The sequence below is a fragment of the Natrix helvetica genome, assembly GCF_964273705.1.
Source record: "Natrix helvetica genome assembly, chromosome: Z".
Classification (NCBI taxonomy): domain Eukaryota; kingdom Metazoa; phylum Chordata; class Lepidosauria; order Squamata; family Natricidae; genus Natrix; species Natrix helvetica.
Genome location: NC_138554.1, coordinates 142,751,486 through 142,778,339, shown reverse-complemented (window position 1 = coordinate 142,778,339; position 26,854 = coordinate 142,751,486). Strand labels below are relative to the sequence as shown.

Below are 26,854 nucleotides of genomic sequence, written 5' to 3'. Positions count from 1 at the left end.
CGAAGCACAGTCTACACAAATGGTGCCACACACAAAACTCTCTCTCAAAGGGCAGCTCGGGGTATAGAAGGCCAAGAATATTGAACCCCTAGAACAGTGAGGCCGAACCTTTTCGGCACTGAGTGCCCAAGCTGGAACCTAGGAGCATGTGTGAGTGTGCTGGAGTGCCGGAAACCCGAAGACCAGCTGGCTGGCACATGCATGCTTGGTATTGCCTGACATTTTTGGGGATGTTTTCAGACCGTTTTAAGGGCTTTTTCAGGTCATTTTTCCGCTGTTTTGGGCCGTTTTCAGGCTGTTTTCCATCACTCTGGCACCTGCGAAAACATACATGCCAGAAACAAGAAGAGCAGCTGGCAATGGTGCGTGTGCCCACAGAGAGGGTTCTGTGTGCCACCTCTGGCATGCATGCCATAGGTTCACCATCACAGCCCTAGACCCCCCCCCACAGCCCATGTGCCACTGAAGGCCCCACCCACAGCGCCAATCAACAGCAACTCACCTACCCATGTGGCTCACGCAGCCACAACACCCGCAGTGGCCCTCCCGGTCACCACACTCTGCACCCAAACCAACCCATACAGGTAGTCTTTGCCTTACAACAATTTCATTTTTGTTGCTAGATGGTGGTTTTGCCGTTTTACAACCTTCCTGGTCACAGTTGCTAAGCCAATCCCTGCCACTGTTCAGTTAGTAACACAAGTTTGCTTTGCCACCATGTTACTAACTGAACAACAGGAATCCCCATGACGTTGCTCGTCAGACGGTCGGGACCCTGGGCCACTGTGACGGTCGTACATACGAGTCAGTTGCAAAGCATCCAGATTTTTCATCGTGCAACTGTGAGGCCGTGGCAACGGTCGTGTAAAAAACCGGTCACAAATGACCACACTTCTCCTGAATCTCCTGTGCTTCCCAAGATAGGGAGTCCCCCATCTTCCCCACAACTCCTCATTTTTAGGGTGCCACATATAAAATGGTGTCTCCACGCAGACCAGCCTCTGTTCCTGATTGAAACTACCAGCTATTGTTCCTTTGAGGGTCAGTCCGTTGTGTTGTCTGTCACCTGAACCAGGTACCTAGGACTATGTCCCACCCCAGACACACAGGGAGGTCCTCAACTTACTACCGTATTTGGGCCCAAAAATGTAAGTGGCTAACTCAGACATTTGTTGTGTTTTGCCTCATTTTATGATCTTTATGGCCACTATGAAGTGAATCAGTCTTAAATTGCTCACACAGTTGTTAAGCAAATCGGGTTGGAAGGTCGCATCACCCCCAGGATGCTCTGTATATTGTAAATGTGAGTCAGGGGTCGTGTCAAAGACGTGGCCATGGGGATGCTGCAACGGTCGTAAGGGTGAAAAATGATCCTTTTTTCCAGTGCCGCTGTAACTTTGGTCACTAAACAAACTGTCGTAAATCAAGGACTTCCTGTAGATGTGGGGCTTGGCTGAATGGGTCCTTTTGGGGAGGGGCTGTTAACACCCAAGGAACCAGGTGGGGGCAGCTCTGTGTAGACCGGTTGTGGTGTCGTTCCTGTCGCAACGAGCTCTCAAGATCAGTACAGAAAGTGGGGAAGGGGCAGAATTGGTTGCCCCTCCTGGATGCTTTATCTCCCCACTTTGCTCCCCCACTGCAAGAAATATATACAGGCAGTTCTCAACTTACAACAGTTCACTTAGTGACTGTTTGGAGATATGGCCAGTTCCTACTGGTTCGGACCGGTTCGACTGAAGTGGTTTGGCAGTCTGGGTCGCTGGAACTGGCAGTGACTCAGGCCTGCATTGCCCCCAAACCAGTTCTACGGGTGATGCCATAGGCGACGCCATCTTGTTTTTCACTTCTGTGCATGCGTACAACAATTTTTATTGCACTGTGCATGAGCGCGCATGAGTGTCACGCCTACCATGTCCACTGAAACGATGACTCGCTTTAAGACAAAGGTTTGGGCCTCCAGTGTGGTCATAAGTCGAGGACTGCCTGGACTCTCCGGCCAGCTCTTCTCTTTTCCAGGCAATCTTTGCAACTCCCAGGCTGAACCACACAGCCCTCCCCTCTGAAACACCCACCCACACACCCACACAGACCACACACAGACCAGACCTGCGCGGGTTTAGTCATCCACTCCAAGTTTATTGGCCATTGGTTGCTACTGCCGAGGACAGCATGCGTGCGGGGGGCGGGATGTAATGTGCGTCATTCAGATGTGTGGGGCAAGCTGTCAGAAGAGGGGGGGTCTGGAAACTTGCAGTGTGGGGGCGGCATCAGCACCCCCTTGATGGAACCTAGCCGCCTGCTACTAAGTGAGAGGGACCGGTGGGGAAGAACAGGAAGGGGGTTGCATCCAGCAGGCTGCTGCTTTAATGGGGAGGGGGATGCAATGGGACATGGGGAGGGGACCTCCCCCATTCACCACTGTGTCCCCCTACACCCTGTTTTCTCATCAGCGGGAACATTTAGGAGTGGCTGAGAAAGTGAGGTGCACTGTGCAGAGAACACACCCCTTGCAGAGATGGGGAGTGATACCCTGCCTGCAGCCCCATGTGTAATGGGGAGGAGCTGTGAACACAGTCCGGTTTCAAAGAGGTGGGGAGTGATCCAGCAGTAAATGACCCACACCCGCCTGTCCACAATTCTCACAACTTCCGGTCTGATCTCAGCTCTCCCACGTGTGCTGCTCCGATCCCGAACAGTTCCCCCTGGTGGACTCAAAGGGCTTGGAATTATTGCTCAGCTGGAGCCTCCCCACACCACTGAGAAATCGCTTTGGTGAAGCAAAGGTTGGATTATGAAAGTCCTGGAGGGGAGAGGGTCTCTCAAAAAAGAAAGCAGGGTACGGGGGCCCTTCGACTATCACAAAGACTCCCCATAAGGAGATGGGGAGGTGTCCCGCTGCGCTCCTCAGGGGTTCCAGCTTGGGGTCCCTATAGGAGCGCCCCTTTTCCTCCTGGACTCCCCGCTCAGCCACCCGGGTTGACCGAAACCCCGGAACCCATGAAGGATGTACATCACAAAGTTCAGATCCTTGCCATCAGCGTCCTGTTGGTTCCGCCTACATCCTCCTCATGTCCTTCACACCACGTCGTCGTCCACAGTTCTTGCAGCCCTCCCGCCAGTTCCCTGGGCGTCCTCCGGGATCTGCCCATCTGTTAGGCCAGCTAACGTCGTCATGGGAGAGTGGCTAGCCCTGCTCGGCCATGCCAGGCAGCCGCCCCTCGGCTGGGCTGCACAGGATCCTGGCAATCTTTGTCCACTGTCTGCTCCCCATTGTGAAGAGACCCTCGTCTGGGTCTCCGTCCAGAGTCGATTAACTGCCGGGGTCCGAGCAGTGTCTGTGCAAATCGGGAGGCAAGTCCGGTCCCCCCATGGCAGCCAGCTGTCCCGGGAGAGAAAGGCGCCGAGGGGCCACGCAGGGCGGCTCCACCAGCAACACCACCTCATCAGTAGACTCGGTGGTGTCCACTCGGAGAGATGGAAAATGAGGCATCTGAGAAGGGATGAGAGGAAGATCAGCTGTAGGTGGCCTGGGGGGTCCAAGCCCCCTTAAAAGGGAAGGGATGGGCACAAAGGCAATGGTTGATGCCACATGAATCTGGTCCATCTGACAGACACATGTCCATCTGGGAGGCTGGGATCCCGGAACACCAGGCGAGAATCCCGCATGGACTTTAGGTGCTGCAAATCTGGGGGCGGAGCTCAGCTCTCTGAAGGGACACTCACCTGTGTCTGGGTGCAGAGCGCCTGGGCCAGGATGGGGGGGAAGGCCAGGGGGTGCTCCCCTGAGGAGGGCTCGGCGTTCGATGGGGGCTGCGGAGAGGAGACGGCGCTGTAGGCGGGAGGCACCAGGATGGCTTGGCGCTGCAGCAGTTGCAAAATGGAGGCCACGTCCGTTGTCAGGCGGTTCTCCAGCCTGGGTGGAAGTGACAAGAGGAAGGTAAAACGGCTGGCAAGGCTCAGCTCCCACTGCTAGCTGGCCCAAGAGGGTAGGGACCAAGATGGGCAAACAATCTCTTCCAGGGATGTCTGTCCATGTGACACACATGCCTCCACATCCACCTGCTGTGCCTTTGTGTAAGGAAGAGACTTCCGCCCCAACACACACACACCCCGTCCCATGTGAGAAGAGTGCCAACTTCCTTGTTCCACCCATCCAATTTGGCTTCCTCCGGGCATGAAGGCTCCTCCGTTGTTTCCCCCTCCCCTCCTTCTAGCCAGCTCTTTGGGGTGGGGGGTGCCTGCTTTTCCAGAAGGGGCTGGGGTCTTGGAAAAGTGAAGAGAACACCACCAAGAAAGGCCCTCTTGGCCTTGGGAGGGGAGGAGGAGTATCCTTCCCTTTGCCAGCAAATGCCCAGGAATGATTCTGCTGAGGTTACAGGGCACAAGCACACACACACACAACCAACCAAACACACACACACACACACACACACACACACGTTCTACCTATTGAGCTGCTTCTGGAGCAGGTCCAGGCGGCCTTCCAGCTCGGTGCGATGCCGCCTGCTGGAGGGGAGGCTGCCGCTGCCGGCCAAGGGGAGGTTTAGGGTGGGGCGGGCAGAAGTCGGACAGCGGGGTAGTTCCTGGTACTGACGTTCTCGGCTCTCGCTCCAGAAGCTGAAGATATTCGACACGCCTGAAAAGGCTCCTGGGAGGGGACACAGGAGGGGGGGTGTCAGCCCCAGGGGTCACTGTGATATGGGCAGGCCAGCCTCTTACCGCCCCCCCAGCCATAAAGAGGGGCACTGCGGCCGTGGCTCCTTGCAGGCTGGGAGAAGACGACAGCACAGCCTTCCCGCAGCATAAGACGGGATGGAGGTCCTGTGTGATGGGTGAGGGAGGCCAAACCCCCTCCCCCTTCTGTCCCCTCTCCCCATTGATGATGTGGGCGATGAGCGCCCCCAACAGGCCTTACCGGATAGCGGGTTGCAGGAATCGCTGCTCGGCTCCTCAGGGAGGGCTGCGGAGGGCGGAACAGCCAGGGGTCCCATGGCCACGTGGAAAGGCGACAACTCCGTGGCCCTGGAGATGGGGACGGGGGTCTCCTCCTCGTCACTGGAGGCGGGGCTAGACACGGCTGAGCTGCTGAGGCAGGGCTCCCACCTGGCGGCAGCGGGCGCCTGGCAGTTCTGGCCCAGGTGCAACACCTTGGGCTGGGACCTCGATTCCCCCAGATGTTCATCTGCAAAACAGGGAGCACAAAATTATTTTAGGGGTGCAGGTATGTCTCAGGCAACGTCTCCAGGCTGGTGGGTCTAGGGCAGGGTTGTCAAACCCTGCAGCATTGCAGTTCTCCTACATGGGCCAGCTGAGGGGTGGGGGAGAGATGGGATGGACACTTCCTGCAGAATCTTGCCAGCCACAATGGGGCATGGTGGGGTGCGTGCATCCGTCCCCCCCATACCCCATTTTTGGCCTGGATGGCCTCCTGCAGTACCCTGCCACCCTCACTCCTCCATGCCCCATTTTGGCCAGTAGGATACTCCAGGAAGCTGTGTAGGCTGAAAAGGGGGCACAGGGGGACACTGCACGCCCTGCTTTGGCTGCCAGAGGCACCACATGCCAATCCTTTGCTATTTCTAGGTGGGCCCCATGGGCCAGATTTAAGCACCACACATGCCAGATCCATCCCATGAGCCTTGAGTTGGACACCCCTGGTCTAGGGTCTTCTGGTCCCCAGAGGGAGGGAGGGAAGGAGGGAGGGAGACCCAACCTTCTTTGCTGGGTGGGCAATGATGCCCTCTTTTTCTGTCTCGGTTGGCAGTTCCAGCTGCCGGTTTCTCACCCAGAAGATCAGCCCACCCCCCATACAAAGGGCAGCCACAAAAAGAGACAATCTGCAGTGGCCGTACATATATGGTTCCCCTCGTAGACCTCTCCCCAAAAAAGGCTGTCGTTTGCTCCTGGCCCTTCAACCATTTGCTCCATTGGGATTGGCAGATGAAGCCAGGATCACGTTGTCAATTCCTAAAGTTGCCATGGTGAGGAAGGAGGGGGGAGAGCACTCCATGCATACTTTCAGCTAGAGTTGGATCTCAGATTTCTAAAAGCAGGCTTGGGAGGGGTGCACCTCATTGGGGAATGTGATTTATGACACAGACTGAGGGGAGTGAAGGAACAGGGACAAAGTTCAGCCATAATTTAAACGAAGCTCAGATCTGACTGCAAAAAGGCCTTGCCTAACGGTGCTCCTAATAAATGACTAGTTTTGTTTTGAAACTTGGCTCGAGACTCATGAATCAATTAGGGCATTTATAGGAAACCTGACACGACTCCTTGAATCTCTTCAAGGCTCCGACGTGGGAGGGGGAGGTTGAGGGCCCCTGGAGGGAGCAGCAAACTTCAAGGGAGGGGGACAATGCGGGTGGGGACCACCTCTGGCCAACGCTCACCTTTCTCGGTGCGCCGTCGGAAGGAGAGTTTGCGCCGCCGCAGCCGGTTGAAACCCTCGTTCATCTCCTCACTGCCAGGCGAACCCGGGATCATGTTTGTCTGCAAAGCCAAGCCGAGTGTTTACTTGGGGACGGGCGAGGCTCGGCAGGAAGGATGGGTCTGGGGAGCTCCGGGGGCCCTAGTCCAGGCTGGAGAGTCCCTCTCAAAGCACTCACATCTCGCAGGTTGAACGTGATCTCCAGGTTGGACCAGAAATGGTCAGAGAACTCCGGATACATGTCCAGCACCTCCAGGAGATCTTCCCGGTGGATCTTGTGCAGGTCGCAGTATGTCAGGGCTCGCACGTCGGCGTTAGACTTGCCGGGCCGCGCATAGAGGTTGAGCGGCTCCCCAAAAATATCGTTCTTCCCTGGGGAAGTAGACAAAGAAGGCACAAGGATGATGGGACACTAGCCAGAAGATGCGTGTCAGTCGCCTCCTTGTTTGTTTTGTGCTTCACGACAATGACAGACTGCCCTGAATTGTGGGGAGGGGGATACAGGAGGGAATGCTTGGGAATCAGTTGCCAAGGGTCTGAATCTTGATCATGTGACCACGGGGAGGCTACTGTGATTCCCCGAAAAATACGACCTAGCCTGAAAATAAGCCCTAGTTAAGACCTTGCCCTCTCTGTCCCACCGACTGGTTGTACTGGTGAGGTGAGGTGCATGTGTAAAAATCAAGCTGGGGTGTGTCTGTGGAGCTGGCCCATGCGCCCTGCACCCACTTATCTTAGGACCGCTGCAGCCAGGCCCCCCACATCCTGACACCTGTCCCGCCGCTTCCAGACTTCTGCAGCCACTTGTAGCCGCTTTCGGGAGGACACTGCATGGTTTGTCACACCGTTGCTGCCACTTGCAGGAGGCTGCATGGCATGTCACACTGGTCAGGCAATGGCGCGACAGGTGTTGGGGCATGGGAGGCCTGGCTGCGGCAGTCCTAAGATAAGTACTGAATTTTTCAGACTATAAGACGCACCAGGATTTCGAAGAGGTAAGTAAGAAAAAAAGTTTTTGTCCTCCCGGGCCCCCAAGAGCACTCTGCAGGCTTCAGCAGGGCTGGGGGAAGGCAAAAACGTCTGTTTTTGCGAAAAACGGCTCATTTTTCGCAAAAATGGGATGCGGGGCAGGGCTTCAGCAGGGCAAACATGGCTGTATTCAGTGTATACAACGCACCAACGTTTCCATGCGCTTTTAGAGGGAAAGGTGCATCTTATACTCTGAAAAATACGATAGGTAAGACATAACCCCCCCCCCCCAAATAAGACCTAGGGCCCAGGTCTTATTTTGGGGGAAATACAGTACAATGGTTGTGTAAAAAATGGTCATAAGTCACTTTTCTCTGTGTGAAACGATCACGAAACGAACGTTTGTATGTCAAGGATTACTTCGCAGAGGTGGGTTCCTACCGGTTCGGACCACTTCAGCCGAATAGGTAGTAACTCAGCCGGACACGGGACCATACCGGTTCTATCCTGGGTCCCGCCATCTTTATTTTCTGTTCTGCACATGTGCAGAACAATCTTTGTTGAAAACATGTAATTGCCCCCTCTCTTTTTAATGGGGTGTGCATGCCAGTCCCAGAGAGGCCCCAGTTTCTCCCTTCCCCCAGCCCTGCTGAAGCCTGCAGGGTGTCCCTGGGGGCCAGGGAGGAGGGTTTTTTTTTTCTTGCTGGGCTGTTTGCCAGGGATCCCTTCGTTCCGACGAGGCTAAAGGCACCCCCACCCACCACTGTCAAAACCTTTCGCTACCGTTTCAGTGGGCAGGGCTTGGTGAGGGGGTCATGGGACTGAGTGTGTTTGAGTGACACCAAGTTGGCCATGCCCACTCAGTCCCATGCCCCCCCATCTAGCCACGCCCACTGAACCGGTAGTAAAAAAAATTGAAACCCACCCCTGATTACTTGCATTAATACAGGGGCACTGCCACCTTCCAAGGGGCATTCTGGGAGGACACTTGAGCGGCAGGGTTGTCCTTTCTGCATGACCAGTGGCGGAACAAGGATGGGGGAGGAAGGCCCTTCCTCACCTAGGATAGCCACCACTACGTCCCCTCGGAGGATCTCGATGGAGCCGCGGGAGATGAAGTAGAGGGCAGTGAGGACGTCTCCGGCGTGCACCAGGGTGTCTCCGGGTGGAGCGTGGGTGGTCTTGAACTTCATGGCCAAGGCGCGCAGGCAGCCTTTACTGGCGCCCCGGAAGGGACGGCAGTTCTGCAGCAGGGTGCGGTTCAGGTGCAGGCAGATGTCGGCTTGGAGGCACTCGGGGAATCCCTTCAGCACCTGCAGAGGGAGAGGGAGGGAGGGGGCACAGTTTGAATCGGGGCCCTAGGGACCCCCATCCTGAGAAGCACCCGCGAGCGGTGGAAACGTGCGCTCGCTGATTGTGCCAACGACGAGTGTGCGCACATGCTCACCTGCAGTGGTGGGTTCTGGATCCTGTTGCAACCAGTACGCTGCAACGGGGCCCGGCATCCACCACGTGAACATGCGCAGTACGCACGCAGCAGGCACATGCATACTTACCACCCACAATGCTCCAGCTGCTCAGCGGAGAATTGTGCAGGCACCATGCACTCCGTGTGCAAAAGCCTTTATCGGCTCAAATAGCAATAAGGAGAGTGAACAGGTGGGTGGGCCCTCCAGAGCACCACACCAGAACAGTAGCTGGTGCTACCAGCAGGCACCGGTACGCCTGTACCAGGGCGTACTGGTCATATCCCACCACTACTCACCTGCCACCCAAATAAGTGGGGATGTAAGTACATGCTCAACCACTTCTATGGCTCAGTTGCAAATGTCTCAAGGCCCGGTAGTGGACTATGGACCGGATGTTGTGGACTCCTGTTCTATTCTCCTTGGGTGTTCAAATGTGGGAGATCCCAGTGGCACAAGTGCTTCCATCCCCAGGATCCCATTAGGTGGACACTGGACCCCCAGATCCCCAGGAGGAGGGACCAGCCAGGTCCTTGGGAGGGGGGGGCAGAGGGGCTACTCAAACTCACCGCATTCATGTCGATGCCATTGGTGTAAGACCAGGCGTGTTGGAAATATTCTTCTAGGCGCTGGCGTAAGGGGTTGGGGATTTGGTGGAAGCGGATGAACTCTCGCACCCGCAGCATCTGGGCGTGGTAGCGTGCGGTGCCAGAGTACAGCCGCTGGATGATGGCTGACACGTTCCCAAAGATGCTGGCGTACATCAGTGCTGGCAAGAAGGAAGACATCCATCAGCTACTATCACTCCCGGCGCCTGGATTCAGCATTTTGGCACCGAGAAAGGGTTGTGCCTCACACAGTGGTACCCCTGGCCTTTGCTCCATTTCCAGGCTTGAGACAGTTCCCCCACTATGTGGCAAATCTGGGTATAAGCGCCCCCTTCCCAATCCACAGGGCGATACGCAACACGCTGCCTGCTACCATGGGAAGGCTGTGCTTTGTAGTCAGTTCCAGCTCATCCTGCACACCGAGAAGAGTTTCTCTGAGCATACACAGAGAGCACCCACCCTTTGTGAGGGGCTAATGCCCCCAGGACATCAATCTAAGGGAACATTGTCCCCAATTGGATGCCCCCCTGGGCGGCCACCCCAACTGAGCACCCCCCCCCCGGGCAGCCACACTCACAGCCGATCAGCATGACGCAGATGGAGAAAATCTTTTCAGGGTTGGTGTTGGGCGACACGTTGCCAAAGCCGACGCTGGTGAGGCTGCTGAAGGTGAAGTAGAGGGCGGTGATGTACTTGTCCTTGATGCTGGGGCCAAGGTGCGATGTGGTCTCATTGAAGGGCTTGCCGATCTGCCCGCCCAGCGAGTGCAGCCAGCCGATGGTCTTGCCCTCCATGTTGCCGATGGCGTACCAGATGCAGGCCAGCCAGTGGGCGATCAGGGCGAAGGTGCACATCAACAGGAAGAGCACCGCCGCGCCGTACTCCGAGTAACGGTCCAGCTTGCGGGCCACGCGCACCAGGCGCAGCAGCCGTGCCGTCTTCAGCAGCCCAATCAGGGTGGTGGTCTGTGCGGGCAGATGTGGTGGGGAGGGTGTGAATTTCCCAGAGCCCCGCTCTCATCCAGGCTCACCCACAGTGTCCCTCAACCCCTTTGCGCAGGCGGTTTCCACCCTGCGGTAAGCCGATTGTCATTCTCAGTGGGGACTCTTGGGGGCTGCACAGAGCACAGTCCCCCAACCTTTTCGTTGAGGGGAGGAGGTTGTTTGAGCCGAGTGGCAGGCCCACGCACACACCCCTTGCAATTGTGTGTGCACTCGGCTACTGCTCGCGTAAGGGAGGTCTGAGTTGCCCGTGACCATGCATTTCCCTTCTGGACCACCAAACGCCCCATGCAAGCTGCCCAAGGGCACCACGACCCCTCTCTGTCAGCGCGAGCCTCCTCTGTGTCGACCTAGTTTCTCCCCACAGCCAAGGGAATCCTGAAGGGGGCCACCCAGCTGGGCTAGAGGCAGTGATGCCAGCTTTGGGGAAGAGCCAGAGCTGTCTAGACGGCCAGCCGTGCCAGCAGGATCGCTCTCCTCCCTCCCTCCCTCCCCTGGCGTGCCACCTTCAATCCTGCTCCTCATTGCAGGCAGATCTCCAACAGATCCATTTTGGCTGGATCAATAGAAACCACCTTACATCAGGAAGTCACAGCCCGCCGAGCTTCGGTTGCCAGAAAGACAAAAAATGAACATCTGGCACAGCCAAAATCAGAGCTTCTGTCTCACAGCGTGCCTGCTTCAGTGGGGGAGGGGGAGGGGAAGGACACCCTTCCATTGTCCTTCAAAGTCCCTGAAAATCGAAAGGGCACCTTCTCCTGCTACCCGCAGATCATCAAATAACTTTTAAAAAGCAAAGACTTCCCCAATTTTTCCTGAAACCTGGCACAGTACAGCTAGTCCTCAATGTACAGCAGTTCCTTTAGCGGCCATTCAACGTTACCACGGTAGTGGAGAAAAGTGACTTGGGGCCGTTTTTCCCACTGACAACAGCTGCGGCCTCCCTGTGGACAGGTGAATCCAGTATGCTTGGTAACGGACTCTCTTGCTTTATGATAGTCGCCACATCCCAGGGTCACTGAATCCCCTTTTGCGACCATCTGATGGGAAATCCTGATTCACTTAACAGCTGTGTTACTAACTTGAACAACCGCAGGGATTATCTTAACAACGGTGCGAAGGAATGTCGTAAAACAGGGCCAAATTTTCAAATACTTCACTCAGCCAGAGAAATGGGGGATTCGGTAGCAGTTGTAAGTCGAGGACAACCTGTGCCCTCGCGAGAAGTGGCAAAGGTGGCCCACTGCCAAAGGCTGCCCCACCACCACCATCCCAAGCAGGCCAAGCCATCCCCGACGTAGGGTCGTCTCCCGCCAGCCGCCCCCGGTACCTCTTCCGAGCCGGAGCCGAAGATGAGCAGGTCGAAGGGAATGGCCGCCACCATGTCGATCAGGAACCAGCCCTTGAAGTAGTGGATGGCGATCTTGGCCGGGTGGCTGACCACCTCTTCGTTGGTGTTGACGTAGGTGGTGCGGAAGTTGATCAGGATGTCGATGATGAACATGATGTCGACGATCAGGTCCACCACGTTGAGGGGGCTGCAGGAGTAGCTGCAGGGCCGTTGGTCCCGCCCCTGCAGGTTGTTGAGCAGGAAGGCCGCCGAGTACGGGGTGAAGATGGCCGTGTAGATGACCAGCAGCAGGATCAGCCAATCCCAGACCGCCTTGAAGGGGCTGTAGTGCAGAATGGTCCACTTATGGATGCGGGGAGCTTGCAGCTTGTATTCCGGGAGGACATCGGCGCCCAGTGACAGCACCTGTGGGGCAGGAGGCAACCTGAGCAACTCTAAGCTCCACCCTCCCAGCCCTGGCCAGGCCTAGCCACCCCCAAGTCTCCGCTAGCTCCCCTTTCTGGATGTGCTCTGCAATGTGGGGAGTCTCGGGCTCTCCCTAGGAATACAGGTCGGCTCTCACAACAGCTGCAACAGCCGCAAGCCCCCTCCACGCACACTCAATGGAACAACTATCCCCCATCTCCATGTTCAGTGCCCCATCCTGATCTCCCCCCCCTTGAAAAAAGTAATTGCGCCCCAGAGATTTAGGCCCAGGTTCCGCTTGTATAGGCTAAATCATCAAATCGGACTACCTTGTGACAGGGAGGGGGCACTAAAGGCCACCTATCCCACCCCCCGCTTCAGCCCAGGGGTGCACAGAGCAACAGCCACCCAGGGTGTTTAACAGCCCAGCCGTCCCTCAGTCGCATCTGGCAGTTGAAGTGCCCCCCATGCCACCTGGGGGATTCTGGGACCTGAAGTCCCCCCCCCCTTAAAGCATGCCTCTCCTTGCTCTCTTCCCCCTCAACTGCCCCGTCTTCCCTTGAGCCAGGAAACGTCTGGGGCTCCCTTAGAGCCACCTGAAGCAAAGACGATTCCTGCCTTGCCCTCCAGCTACCCCGAGGGTAGCAGCTCTGCCAGCCGAAAGCCCTTGCCAGGCAATTCTCTCGTGCCAGAGGCTGCCCTGCGCTTGGCACTCCTGCCCTGCACTCCCCCTCCCCACACAACAGAGTCAGGCCAGGCTCTGAATCTCCACCCTGGGCGGGGAATACCCGGTGTGACAAGGCAGAGACAGAAGGCCCTGGAGCAGAGGTGGGTTGCTACCGGTTCGCACCCTGTTCGGACAAACCGGGAGTGGAAATTGCGATTGGGTCGCTGAACCGGTAGAGACGGCAGACTCGCCACGCCACCAAACCGGTTCCCCGGTCGCCGCGGCATCTTTTTGGGACATTTTTAAGGTTCTGCGCATGCACAGGCCTATTTACAGGCAACTGTGGGCATGGGCAAAGTGTGCGCGCACCGAACCGGCAGTAACACTGGCACAACCGCACCCCTGCCCTGCAGGCGTCTGCAGCCCCGGCACATCCAGGTCCATGTGCCGCGTTCTTATTCCTGCTCGGCTGAGCCCAGGGGTGTCCAAGCCAATTGAATGGAGGGCTGCCTCAGGTTGTGGTTTTGACCTCGAAGGACCCTTAAGCAGCCATCCCCCTGAGCGCGTGCAGAGTACGGTTCCTGCCTGCCAGTTCCCGAAAGGTTGTGCACCTCTCTTGAAGAGCTCAGCATGACCAACGGTTCAATCCCCACGGCTGACTCCAAGGACAGCATGGGGCAACCCACCCCGTTCCAGTCCAGCCCCATGCCCTCCCCCCAGAAGCCTTTTTCCTGAAGCCTCAACTCTTGAGTGGCAGGTGGAAGGGAACCCTAAGGATCATCTAGTCCAGCTGTCTCCAACCTTTGCGCCTTGACGGCAGGGCAGGACAGGAGAACCAGGCCTCCTGGGCGGCGGGCCAGGGGTTGTGTAAGCAGCGGCTCAGGCTGCACGCCCACAGCTGGACTTGGGGAAGTCCACACCAGTTCGCTGCTTACGCAACTCGGTTCCCAAGAGGTCCCCCTCTGGGAGTGTGCTGAGGCCCCAGGGGGTTCTGGATTCCAATTTTGCCCAGTGAGGAGATTTCAGCTGACCAGAAGACTCCTTTGTTGTGGGTCCTATGGGGGAAAGCCTGGGAGAAGAAGGGAGTCCTCTCCACCCGAGGCTGCCCTTGAAGAAGTGCCAATCAAGAGTGCCTCTGAGCATGTCCAGAAATCTTGCATCCCCCACCCTTCCTCTCCTGGGGAGCCCTGATCACCCCACGGCTTGTTAGCTGGGGGCAGCTTACCATCCCCCTCCCCGCTCCTCCCCACCATACCTTCTCCGTGTCTTTCTGCCGGCCTCTGTCCCCGTCCTGGTCCAAGCAGCTGCCCCAGAAGAAAAGACCCACAGGCGAGGGGGCGCTGGGGGGGGGGAGGCGCTCAGAAGGGGCAGCCCAGGGCAGAGAACAATCCTGAACCAGCTGCAGGAAGGATGCCAGCGTCCCCCCTGCGAGTCCTGGGCCGTGCAGGGTGCTTCCTCCCAGCCGGCTGCCACAGACCCTGGGCACCATCAGCCATGCTGCCTCCAAGCCAGGCGGCCCCGCCAGACAGAAGCAGCTGGCGAGGAAGTGGGGAGCGCATCAATTATCGGGGAGGGAATCTTACCCAGCCTGCCCTGCTCTCCAAAGAGGCATCCCCCCCACCAACCAAGAGAGCTACTCAAGGGGGAAGCCTCCCCTCCCAGGGAAAGCAGCAGAGCCAGGCGGACGGAGGGGTGGAAGGCAGCCACGCTGGTTTGGCGCAGTTATTTCAGTGCCAGACGGGCTGGGGGTGGAAAACCAGCCAGGGACGGGGAGGACACCAGCATGCCAGGGAGCCCAATTCCAGGCTCCTCACGTCAGAGGAGTTCCCTGCCCCACGGCGGCTGCTCTGCAAAGCTGGCAATCCCCCATCAGGGATGGGGGGCACGGAAGGCCTCCTCCGTGCCAGGCCAGGTGCCCACGACGCTGCCCACTTGCTTGCCAAATATGGAAGGGGTCTGGCAGGCCCAACACCCAGTCTGATGCCAGAAAGTCCCCCCACCCCCAAAAAATCTAGAGCAGCCCTTTGTTTGGCTGAACCTCCTTCCGCAGAAGAGAGGGGCGCAGGGCTCTCCATCGGAACCGGCTACCTCTTTAAAGCTTGGCCCGTTTTCTGCTGGAAGGCGGGGGAGAACAGCCCGAGGGGGGGGGGGGAGAAGGAAGCGGGCCCAGGGCGGTTTGCCTGGAACTGACCACACTGCTTGGCCTGAGAGCTAAAATTAGCCACCCGTTGCGCTCTGCACCAAATTGGGACAAAAACGCTCTCTTTGCTGGAAATGGATAGTGTGCATGTGCGTGTGTGTGTGTGTGTGCGTGCATGGGAGAGCAAGCTCTTCCCCCGGGCCAGGGGGCCAAGGAGAAGGGGGCAGCCCCTCTTTGGGACCTGCAGGCTTGGGAAAGCAGGCTGAGGGATGAGCCCCCCCCCCCAAGAACAGAGCCCTTTGAGCCCTTCGTGCTTAGAGCCGCCCGCAGCAACTGGGCCAACCCCAGACTCTTGGGACATCTGTTCGGGACTGGAGGACCCACTTTGAGGACTCAAGTTTGTGTGTGTGTGTGAGATCTGGAAGATGGGGGTGAGAAGGGGGGGCATAGCCCTCCCCACCTCACAAGGACCTGGGCTTATGTCCTGCCCGGAGGGGAGCGCGCTTCCCCCTTCCCATGGAGCACGGGAGGAATCCAGCCCTGCCTGTCTCCGGGGTCTCCTTCCCGTCCCACCCCCACACTCAAGGGGGAGCTGGGAGGGGCAGGGCACAGCAGGCATTGCCCGGGGATGGGGGGAGGGCTTCTTCTGCCCCACCAGCCCTGGAGGGAGGGCTGGGTGTGTCTGTGTGTGTGAAATTTCAATTTTCACAGCAGCAACCCACAGAAAGGTCTCTTCAGGGTTCAAATTGCTTGGGGGGAGGGGGGAGGGGCGCGTTCTGAGAGATCCACCATCCAATCCCTTTAAGGTAGGGGGTCTCCACCCTCGGCCAAGTTCAGACTTGTGGACTTCAACTCCCAGAATTCCCAGCTGCTTGGCAGGGTTATTTTGTTGCCAGACTGGCCTCGGGTAGAAAACACGCCAGAAGTGGGGGGGGGAGGGACACCCTGTCTGGGGAATTCTGGGAGTTGAAGTCCACAAGCCTTCAAATGGTCAAGCTTGGAGACCCCTTCCTTAAAGGGACCAGATGGTGGATCTCTTGGTGCCTCCCTCACCAGTTTGAGCCGCAGGACAGGCCTGGAAGAGACCCCAGATCTCATTGTGCATTGTTGTTCTGAAATTTGAGACACCCCCCCCCTGCTCCGCAGCCTTGTCTCCAGGGCTGGACTAGGGAATTCTGGGAACTGAAGTTCACAAGCCAAGTTGGAGACCCCTGCTTTAATGTGATACAGCCTTCTCCACCCCACCCCCTGGAAATTGCTCTCTGCCCCCCCCCCCCCCGGTAGAAAAAAGCCTTCAACCTCGCACCTTCCAGCCCCAGGAAAAGGGAACACAGGGGGCTTCCCCCCACATCCTCTCCATGGGGCAGGCCCGGAGGGACGCAGCGATATAAGAAAACTCTTTTTTAGCAGTGAATAACCTGAAGCCAAGACTTCAAGTCTCGATTTCAGGTTATTCTCTGCTAAAATTTCCGTGCCAATCCTTCGGAGGGGCGAGGCTGCCCAAATTCAAGGATCAAGGGGTGGGCGATCTTCCACGCCAATCCACTGGATCCCAACCTCGCGCCCCCCCTCCTCCAACCCGCTTCCACCTGCTCGAAAAGATGTTTTAATTGGCCGATTCCAAATTTCTAAGTTTACAATAAAGTTTATACGATGATGATATTGGCTGCCTGTTTTATGGACGAGGGCAGGCCAGATGGGACAGGGAAGCCCCACCCCCGATTTGGGGCAGGGGAGAGAAAAGAGGAGAGGAGCACCACTTTTGTTCACAAAAATCAAAGAAAAACAAACACCCCAAACACACAATCTCGTGCCCACCGCCCAAAATAACCTAACAACTGGTATTCCTAGGAAACGATCTATTTGCTAGACGGCTGCCAAGGATCGGACGTCCTGCTGATAGATCCTTAGTCGTCCATCAATTCCATCTCAAATTCTGGACGTTAACTGCAACTTTTTTGGGTGTTTGTGTGTGGAAATTTGGGCAAATTCTCAGTTCTCAGGACAAAAGTCGGGGCGCCGATGGAAAAAAAGGGCAAATTTTAAAAATTGGGGGCAGGGACGGCTTTGACGCCCGTCCTGATCAAGGGAGAGGAGTACGAGGGACAACCATATTTGGGGGCTGCTGAGAAGATGTCCCTTTGGGGTTTGGGGGGGTCTTTCTGATTTCATCCCACCCAATTGGGATGCCGGGGTTGGTGGGGGGTGGCAGAGGAGGGGCTTCGCAGGAAGAAAGAGACCCTCTGAGCGGGAAGGGAGCAACATGCATCGGTAGGTAATTCAACAGGGAAAGAGCTCCACACTTGTCCCCTTCTCAATCCTCAGACCCCTCCCCCTTTTGGCAAAAGGCAGGAAGTCAGTGCAACCAACTCAAGCCCCCTCCCCGTTTGGGGTCCCAAAGACATCTCTGGGGTGGGGGCCACTGGAGCCAGGACAGGGTGTGTGTGTGTCTTCTGAGGAGGCCTCCCTTTGCTTGGCCCAGTTTGGGGGGGGGGTCCTTGTGGGTAGGGGCTTGGCAGGCCGGATAGAGCTCACAAAGCATCACCAGGGGTGTGTGTGTGTGTGTGTGTGTGTGTGTGTGTGTGTGTTGGTGACTCCTCACAGCTGAGGGGCTCCTTCTGACAATGGCCCACTCTACAGGGAGCTTCCCCAAAACAACAGAGCCTCTGAGCACACCCGAAAGTGCTTCGTCCCTCTGGAATCCAGATCCCCAGACTTCTTTCCCCCCACTACAAAACCCCTGCTCCCCACCCCAACCCACCGCTTCCCCGCCGTACCTCCTGAGCCACCAAGCTAGAGATGCGGACAGCCCGTCGGACACGCGAGTCCTTGTCTTCCGGCTGTATTGGCTGCCCGTCTCTGCCCCGAGGCATCCCGGCCGGAGGGAAGGGGCTGGCCGCTCAGAGGGGGCGTTCGGAGGGTCCGCAGCTGCCCCGCCGGGCATTGCAGGCAGGAATGGGGAAGGGGGGCCGGCCCAAACAGCAGCTCAAGGGCTCCAGGCAGCTGCATCTGGTAGCACCCTGGCTTCTTTGGAGAGCGGCTGGCAGAGGGAACAGCTGCCAGCTCCTTCCCTCCCCATTCCCCTCTCCCTCTGCTCCGCCCTAAGAGGCACCCCCCTCCTGGCTCCTCTGGGCCCCTCCCCTTACTCAAACCTTCCCAAAGATCTCTTGGCAGATGGGACAGACCGGGAGCAGCCCAGATGGGAGAGGCCGACTGCGGACAAGGGATGCACCCCCCCTTATCTTGCTCCCCCCACGTCCCTGGGGAAGGCAGGGGTCACCAGCTCTGGTTTTTTTTGGAGGGGGGTCTTTTCCAAGGCCCTGCAATGCAGCGGCAGAGTCTTGGGTAAGGGAGACGGATGGGGGTGCCCGCCAAAGTCCGGGTCACCTTGAAATGAGCAACACCGCCGTTTCCTGCAGCGGCCTTGACAGTCAGCTACAAATTATGGGGCTGTCCCCCCCCTGCGACCCCCCTTTTCTGGCAGGGGATCCTCGTGATGCATCTCAGCAGGAAAGGCTGAAAAAAGAGGGCCCCCCCCCACGTCTGTGGCTCCCAAGGTGGGCAATGCCCCTCACGGCCTCCTTTGATGCTGCCCCCCATCTCTGGGCACCCGTCCTGCAGCCATCAAGGCTCCGAGCTGTGCCTCTTTGGCCCCCAGGGGACCTGAGAGTAGCCCCCCCTCCCAGGCTCCACCACCAGTGGGGAAAGACCCCCGCCCTGAAATCGTGGGAGGTTCGCAGGGTCTCCTCCTGGCACCTGCCTGAGGAGGCGAGTGAGCGACGCCATCTCCGATGAAGCTCCGGCCTTGGGAAGACGGTTCACCTGCCCCCCCTCCCCCAACCCCCCCCCCCTTTCACTCGAGACAGGTGGATTCATTTGGCCAACCTATTGGCTGCTCCCGTCCTCGAGCTGAGCAGCCCTAGACGGCCGAGACAGAGTTGGACACTTGGGAGCAACCAGAGAAGACCCAAAAACACCCCGGGGAAGAGGTGGAACCACAGCCAATCCTAAAACTGGAATCTCCTACCAGCTTGCTCTCTCTCTCTCTCTCTCTCTCTCTCTCTCTCTCTCTCTCTCTCTCTCTCTCATTTTCTCTCTTTTCCCCCCTCTCTCTTCTTCCCTCTTTCCCTCTCTCTCCCTCTCCTTCTTTCTCCCTCTTCATCGCTCTCTCCCTCTCTCTCTTTTTCTCTCTGCCCATCTCTCTTTTTATGACTCTCTCTTCTCCCCTCCCACTTTCTCCTTCTCTCTTTCTCCCTATGTCTCTCTCTCTTTCATTTTCTCTCTCTTTCTCCCCCTCTCTTCCTCCCTCTTTCCTTCTCTCTCCCTCTCCTTCTTTCTCCCTTTCCCTTTCTCTCTTTCTCCTTCTCCCTTTTTCTCTCTCTGTCCATCCCACTTTTTCTGTCTTTCTTTTCTCCCCTCTCCCACTTTCTCTCTTTCTCCCTCTCCCCCCTTTCTCTGTTTTTCTCTCTCTCCTTCATATTCCCTCCCTCCCATCTCTCTCTTTTTCTGTGTCTCTCTTCTCCCCTCTCCCACTTTCTCTATTTCTCGCTTTCTCCCTCTGCCCCTCTTTCTCTCTTTCTCTTTCTCCCTCTCCTTCTTTCTCCCTCGCCCTATTTCTCTCTCTCTCTCTCTCTCTCTCTCTTTCCTTTCTCTTCTCCCACATTCTCTTTCTCCCGCTCCCCCTCCCTCCCTCTCTCTTTCTTTCTGTTTCTCTCTCCCCATCTCCTTCTTTCTCCCTCTCCCTCTTTTTTCTCTGTCTCTCTTTTGCTATCTCTCCATCTTTCTATCTCTCTCTTCTCCCCTCTCCCACTTTCTCTCTGTCTCTCTTTCACTCACTGCAGGTCTGTGGGGAGGGGAGAATGCTCTTCCCTGGGCGAGGGCATCGGTCAAGCAAGGCCAGCGTCCCCCACAAGCATGAAGGATGCATTCTGTGCCCCCCTCTTCACTGCCAAGCCCGCCCTCCATAGAAGCCATTTCCTGGGGGGGGGGGGCTCTGGAGTTGCCAGGCAGAATTCCCCTCCCCCCCAAAGCGGTGCCTGGATCCAAATGGCTGATTCCTAAGTTTGGTGTCCTTGCACTTTTGCCTGATAGCTCTCTCCAAAGAGGCAGGTAACTCCCACAGGACTCAAGCACAGGAGACCCCTCCCCATCCTGTGACCCCCCCTCCTCCAATTGATCAATCTTCAATTGCAAACACATACACACCGGTTCCTCTTTGCTGCCCCTTCCCTGGCTGCCTTGCCGTGTTTGTTGCCATCTCAGCCAAAATAGGAATGGACTAGATGACCTCCAAGGTCCCTTCCCAACTCTGTCCTTCTATGACTCTGTAAGGGTCTCCTGCTTGAGCAGGGAGGTTGGACTACATAACCTCTGAGGTCCCTTCCAACTCTTGTCCTTCTATGATTCTGTAAGGGTCTCCTGCTCAAGCAGGGGGTTGGACTAGATGATCTCCAAGGGACCTTCCACCTCTATTCTGACCGATTCGAGCAGAAACCAAGACAGTCCTCCTGAACAAGGATGTGTCTCTCCTCGCGAGAGACACCCTGGCCGCCGCCCTACTGCGCTTCTCCGCAAGTACCCGCCAAGGCCTACGTCTATCCGCCTGACAACCACTGGCCCCCACCATATCGCTGCGTGACGCCCGGCAGAGGGGCCTCCAAGCTTCCCTCCTGCAGGTTTCTGCGACCGGCTCTCACCTGGGTGACCTTCTCAGTGACGTTGTGGGTGCGGTCCTTCAGCTTGCTGGGGGCGATGATCTCCTTCTCGCTGGAGGGGGAGGTCAGGAAAGCCTCGGCCTTGAAGTCCACAAAGTTGAGGGTGATCTGAGGTATCTTGCTGATCGCCCGGTAACGCATGAGGTCCGAATCAGAGGTGGAGTTGAGCAGGTGGCTCCGGGCGTTGTTCATGGCCCCTGCTGGGAAACCCCAAAGTCGTGAGCGAAAGAGGATGGTGCTTCATCTCCCTCCCGCCCACGTGAGGACGCCCCGAGCCCAAAGCTTCGGTTCTCTTCATCAGCCCGGCGGCCAAAGGAACCGAACTGACCTGTACAAAGTTGCTCAACAATATTCCACCCCCAACCTTCACCCTAAACCCTCACCCTCACTCAAACCCTAACCCTAACCTAACCCCAACGCTCATCCTCACCCTCACCCTCACCCTAGTCCTTACTCCAACCCTCACCCTAAACCCTAACTCTAAATCCTATCCCCAACCCCAACCCTAAACCCCAACCCCAACCCCTAACCCTCACACCAACACCCACCATAAACCCTAAACCCTAACCCCAACCCTCACCCCAACCCTCACTCCAACCCTCGCCCAAAGCCCTAACCCTGAACCCCAACCCCAACCCTGAACCCCAACCCCAACCCTAGCCCCAAACCCCAACCCTCACCTCAACCCTCACTCCAACCCTCACCCAAAGCCCTAACCCTGAACCCCAACCCCAACCCTAGCCCCAAACTCCAACCCTCACCCTAAACCCTAACTCTAAATCCTAACCCCAACCCCAACCCTAAACCCCAATCCCAACCCCTAACCCTCACACCAACACCAACCATAAACCATAAACCCTAACCCCAACCCTCACCCCAACCCTCACTCCAACCCTCACCCAAAGCCCTAACCCTGAACCCCAACCCCAACCCTAACCCCAAACCCCAACCCTCACCTCAACCCCACCCAATACCCTAACTCTGAACCCCAACCCTCACCTCACCCCAACCCTCACCCTAAATCTTAACCCTAAACCCCAACTCCTAACCCAACCCCAACCCTCACCCTAACGCCAACCCCAACCCCAACCCCCAACCCTAACCCTCACCCTCACCCCAACCCTCACCCTAAACCCTAACTCTAAACCCTAACCCCAACCCGAAACCCCAACCCCAACCCCTAACCCTCACCCTGAACCCCAAGCCTCACCCCAAGCCTCACCCCAAACCCCAATCTCACCCCGACCCCACCCAAACCCCCTCACTCTGAACCCCAACCCTCACCTCACCCCAAATCCTAACCATAAACCCCAACCCCTAACCCAAACCCAACCCTACCTCTCACCCTCACCCTCACACCAACTCCCACCCTAAACTCTAACTCTAAACCCTATCCCCAACCCCAACCCCAAACCTAAACCGCAACCCTCACTCTAACCCCAACCCCAACCCTAACCCCTAACCCCAACCCTCACCATAAACCTTACTCTAACCCTCACCCTAAACCCTCACCCCAACCCTCACCAAAAATCCTAACCCTGAACCCCAACCCTCACCCTAAGTCCTAACCCTAAACCCCAACCCAACCCTCATCCTCACCCTAACCCGTTGACAAGATATCCCCAAATCTCTTTCTGCCAAGACGGGGAGAGATCTCCTCTGTCCCGCTGGAGTTGTGGGTTCTCCAACACGGGAGGTTCTGGAGAAGAGATGGGACCACCATTTGTCTGGAATGAGCAGAGGGTTGGACTAGAAGACCTCTAGGGTCCCTTCCAACCCTATTGTTCTCTTATTCTGAATGCCATAGAGTCTCCTGCATGAGCAGGGGGTTGGACTACATGACCTCCAAGATCCCTTCCAGTGCTGTTATTCTGTAAGGGTCTCCTGCTTGAGCAGGGGGTTGGACTAGAGGATCTCCAAGGTCCTTTCTAACGCTATCAGCAGTGCTTGCCTGCCCAACCTCCCCAGCACATCCGTTGGCACCCCTCGCACCCTGCCTCCCAGCGGGGACCCACCTGTGCTGGCATGCCGGCTGTGGGCCCAGCCTTTCTCCCCTTCGCCCTTCATGGCTTCAATGTCGTCCACCGAGGACGCCCGGCGCACGCTGTAGAAGCTCTCCCGCGAGCGGCTGCGGATCAGGCTGCAGTTGGAGAAGGAGGCCTCCAGGTGGAGGAGGGGGGCCTTGTCCATCCGTGGCGAGGAGTGTGTGACCGGGGGGGCCTCTCTGCCATTCCCCCTGTGCTCCATCAAGGCACGACGGTCCTCCGGCTCGGGCTCCTCCTCTTCCTCGCAGCCCAGGCAGGCGTGGTCCAGGGAGGAGGTGACTTCGTCCAGAGCCACGGACTCGCTGCTGGGCTTGGACAGGTCCACCACCACGGCTTCATCCGGCTCATCTTGCGGTAGCGACTGCTTGCTCCCGGCCAGGGCCAGCAGTGCCGGCAGCTTCAGCCGGAAGGATTTGCCGCGGCCTGGAAGGCAGAACCGGGACGCGCCTTTGAGTGGCGGGGTTGAGATGGTCGGTCAATGAGCCCCTTCCCCATCTGCAGGTCAAACTAGAAGACCTTTGTGGTCTCTTCCGCCTTGGTTACGGATCGACTTACAATGGTTCATTTAGCGACCGTTCAACATTACAACGCTAACAAAGGAACTTCGGACTGTTGTTCCCTCTTACGATCCCCGTGGTTGCAGGATCAACCTTCAGATGCTGAGAAAAGGACTCGTATTTGTAGTGATCGCAGCGCCCCCTGGGGGCCACGCGATCCCCTTTTGATGAGCAGAGTCAAGGGGGAAGCCACTTAACGACCGTGTGATCATGGGCCTTGAGTTTGACACCTCTGGCACAGCGGGATATGGACGCTTTGGCCACCAGGGGTCAGCAGCCCTCCTTGTGGCCTGGCCCAGAGGATGAGGGAGGGTTCCAAAGCGCCCCTCATCCCCAGCAGGACCCACCAGTAAGAGGAAACCTCTCCCCGCCTGCTGCCTTCACATAATCCCCCCCTTTGTGCTCACACACACACACACTCACACACACACACACACAAACAGAGTTGCTTTCAGAGCCCAAATTGTGCACTCTTCCCTGCAGAAAAGCGACAGGACAGGCTGTTCCTGCAGGAAGGAGACAGTCACCTCTGTCTGTCCTCCCCATCTATCCTCCCACGCTGTTCTGCTCCTCCCCCCCTCCCCCCCTCCTCCTCCTCCTCGAGCTCTCGGCCAAGCTCTCCGAGCAACCTGACCCGAGGGGACCCCAGAGTCCCCGCCGGGACCAGCCCCCCCCCGATCCTCCAGACAGCCCACCAGCCGTTCACGTAAAGCCGCCATTCTTCGGCTGCTGCCCCCATCCCCAAATCCCCATCCCCAAAGGTGTTCTGCTCGTTTTCCAGGCCACGCCCAAGGACTTGGTGGTTTGGGAGGAAGAAGGAGGGGCCCCAGAAAGCCTCCCTGTGGTTGGGAGACTTGCCCGGGTTTGCATTAGCTCTTCCTGCAGCATTTTTAAGATCTCGTCCCACTAGACGCTGGGGTTGCTAAGGACCATTTCCTCCAGGCATCCCCCACCCTCCGGGGCTGTCCTCCCCCCCTTCCCAATCTCCCCTCTTCTCTCCCCGGTGGGGTCATACTAAGAGATGAGGGCAGATAAAGGGCCACCGACTTTCTCCTCTGGGCTTTGCCCCCCAGCCCCACTTCGGCAGTTCTGTAGGCACGGGGGGGGGGCACTGCAGAAGGGGTGAGGGGTTCTTTAGAGTGGGGGTGGGGGGGTTTGCCAGCCCCCAAAAGTCAACCAGAGCAATGAAGAGCTAACCCTCATTGCTTCTTATAGCCCTATCTGAATGAGGACGGAATCAATCAGCGGCCCCCAACTTTGCTGGTGCACAGATCAGGCGGTGGCACTGGCACTGGGGGCGGGGGGAGGGAGGGGGGGGATGGTTACCTGTACTTTATTCCCCTTTGCGGTCGTTAAGTTAAAGACTTACTCTACGTCACTCTTCCTGGCAGCCCCAAAGTAAGATGGCAACTACAGAAGCATCATCGTCTCGTCTGAAGACCAGCCGGACACACAGGTGGGGTTTCCGAGGGCGACCCTTGCGTCCGTCCGCCTGTCCCCTGCAGACAGGGCCCCCCTCCCTACCTGTGGGCAACCAGGCGGCGGGCGACACCCAATGGTTGGTGTTCTTGGCCGAGCTGGTCAGCAGGTCCCGATCCACCACCACCTCGAAGTTGAGTATGAACATGATGACGGCCCCTTCCTCGTTCTTCACCGGCACTACGTCCACCAGGCACAGGAAGCAGCTGCCTGCCCAAAAAAGGGGGAGGAGGGGGGAGATCAGAAGAGGACCCCACTTTCGCTCCCCCTTCCTCAGGGCAGGGGAGAGAGTGGGGGGGGGCTAAGAGCCTCCCCCCCTCTCCCCTCCCCCCAGCCAGCTACTGACAAGGACATGCCCAGGTTTGGGCCCCGTGTGCCTTCGGCCAGAGATCATTCCAAAGGGGGCCCTGGAGGTGCCACCTGTGCCAACAGCGCTGGGCGGTGTGGAAATCCCTCTCCCTTCAGGCTCTGCTTAATGACAGTGAACAGAGCTGCACAAATGAAAGGCTGCAGGATGGGATGGGATGGAACAGACCTAGAACGAAACTAGAATATGGTAGAATAATAGAGAACAGAACAGAACAGAGAACAGAACAGAACAGAGAGTAGAATTAGAATTCAGAGTATAGAATATAGAACAGAACAAACAGGATGGGTAACCCATCGTCCTGCGTGGAGGGGAGGGGGCTCCCACACCTGGGGATGACCTCCAGGGAGATTGGGGGAGGGGTCAGGCACTTCCCAAGCTCTTGTCCCCCCCCTCCCTGGATGGAGGCGGCACCCGGTCGCTGGCGTGAAGCTGCACCTGGCATCCTGGGAGATACTTGGGGGGGGGGGGGCGTTGGACCCAGTAGCCACCAACCAAGGGCCAGGTGAGGCATTTGGGGGTGCAGCAAAGGACTCCACTCTTGGGGGGGCAGGCTCTGTGGGCCAAACCCGTCTTCCCACTCCCAGGATCTGGCCTGAATCCCCCCCCAAAAGGTCACATTCAGGCAGCACAAACCCCAATGCTCAGAATGCAACGCTCCCCCAAGCAACCTTCACCCCCCCCCACGAATTCAACCAAGCCTCCCCTTCACCAAAGCCGCCATCTTCTCCCTTTCCAAACGTTAAGTTCCTAGTCCTCAGGAAGGTCAAGCCTCTCGCTGGCTGGCTGAAGACCTCTGGGGTTGGAGCAGCTTTGGGCACTCCTTCCCCCCTCCCCAGAGCCGTCCCCCTCTCCCCTTCCTCACCTCCCCTTACAACGCAGCCCTCCCCCTGCGAAGAGAATCAGGGCACCCCTGGGCGTGCACAGAGTTCACCTGGGCCAAGGCAACACCGCATGGGAGTTCAGCCCTGGCATGGCTGGTGTCCCAGTGCCAAGGGAGGAGGGGTTCCTCTCTCTGCACCCCGAGGCGAGGCTGGGCACCGCCAAGAGGAAGCCGGCTTGCCAAGGACTGACTAACATGCCCACCGTAGCCGGAGATGGGCCGTTTGGCCAACCCGGGAGAGAGAGAGAGGGGCAACTGGGGAATTTGGCAGGGCATTTGACATCCAAATAAGGCCCTGGCCACCACCGCCGCACAATGGCAACTGGCAAAAGCAGAAAGGGGGGGCGCCTGATCCCCAAAAAGGGAGGTTGAGCGGCGGAGCCAAGCTTTGGCACCACTAATACGTCAGAGCGGAGACGAAAGCGTACGAAGAAGCAGGAATGACACTCAGAACCAGGGCGGACAGGATAACAGTCTTTCAATATTTTGGGGGGCTGCCCCAAAGAAGAGGGGGTCCACTTATATCCCAAAGGCCCAGAAGGCAGGAGAAGAAGCAACGGATGGAAGCAACCTGGCATGAAGGAGGCATTTCCTGCAAGGGAGGACAATTAACCAGGGGAACTGCTTGCCACCAGAAGTTGCGGCACTGGAGGTTTTGAAGAAGAGACTGGACAGCCACCTGTCTGAAATGACCTAAGGTCTCCTGCTTGAGCAGAGGGTTGGGCTAGATGACCTCTGAGGTTACTTCCCTCTCTGTCATTCTGCTCTCTCT

The 26,854-nt window shown here is 57.5% G+C and overlaps 1 protein-coding gene across 2 annotated transcripts in view; it reads right to left on the bottom strand.

Moving 5' to 3' along the window:
• Positions 1–2,128: 2,128 nt before the first annotated feature.
• The window catches only part of LOC309402125 (voltage-gated inwardly rectifying potassium channel KCNH2-like), a 38,806-nt gene continuing 14,080 nt past the window's right edge, over positions 2,129–26,854 (bottom strand). The window contains exons 3-15 of one of the 2 annotated variants that reach the window (XM_081971721.1): positions 24,878–25,038; positions 22,767–23,219; positions 20,734–20,948; positions 11,805–12,230; positions 10,051–10,438; positions 9,435–9,634; positions 8,460–8,712; positions 6,609–6,802; positions 6,393–6,492; positions 4,916–5,182; positions 4,447–4,648; positions 3,724–3,913; positions 2,129–3,490 (exon numbers count right to left, since the gene is read on the bottom strand). In XM_081971721.1, the coding sequence (XP_081827847.1) occupies positions 3,311–3,490; positions 3,724–3,913; positions 4,447–4,648; positions 4,916–5,182; positions 6,393–6,492; positions 6,609–6,802; positions 8,460–8,712; positions 9,435–9,634; positions 10,051–10,438; positions 11,805–12,230; positions 20,734–20,948; positions 22,767–23,219; positions 24,878–25,038 (3,229 nt within the window). In that variant the 3' untranslated portion in view covers positions 2,129–3,310. Of the gene's footprint in view, positions 3,491–3,723; positions 3,914–4,446; positions 4,649–4,915; positions 5,183–6,392; positions 6,493–6,608; positions 6,803–8,459; positions 8,713–9,434; positions 9,635–10,050; positions 10,439–11,804; positions 12,231–20,733; positions 20,952–22,766; positions 23,220–24,877; positions 25,039–26,854 lie in introns of those variants that run through there. The other variant, XM_081971720.1, reaches the window with a different exon arrangement.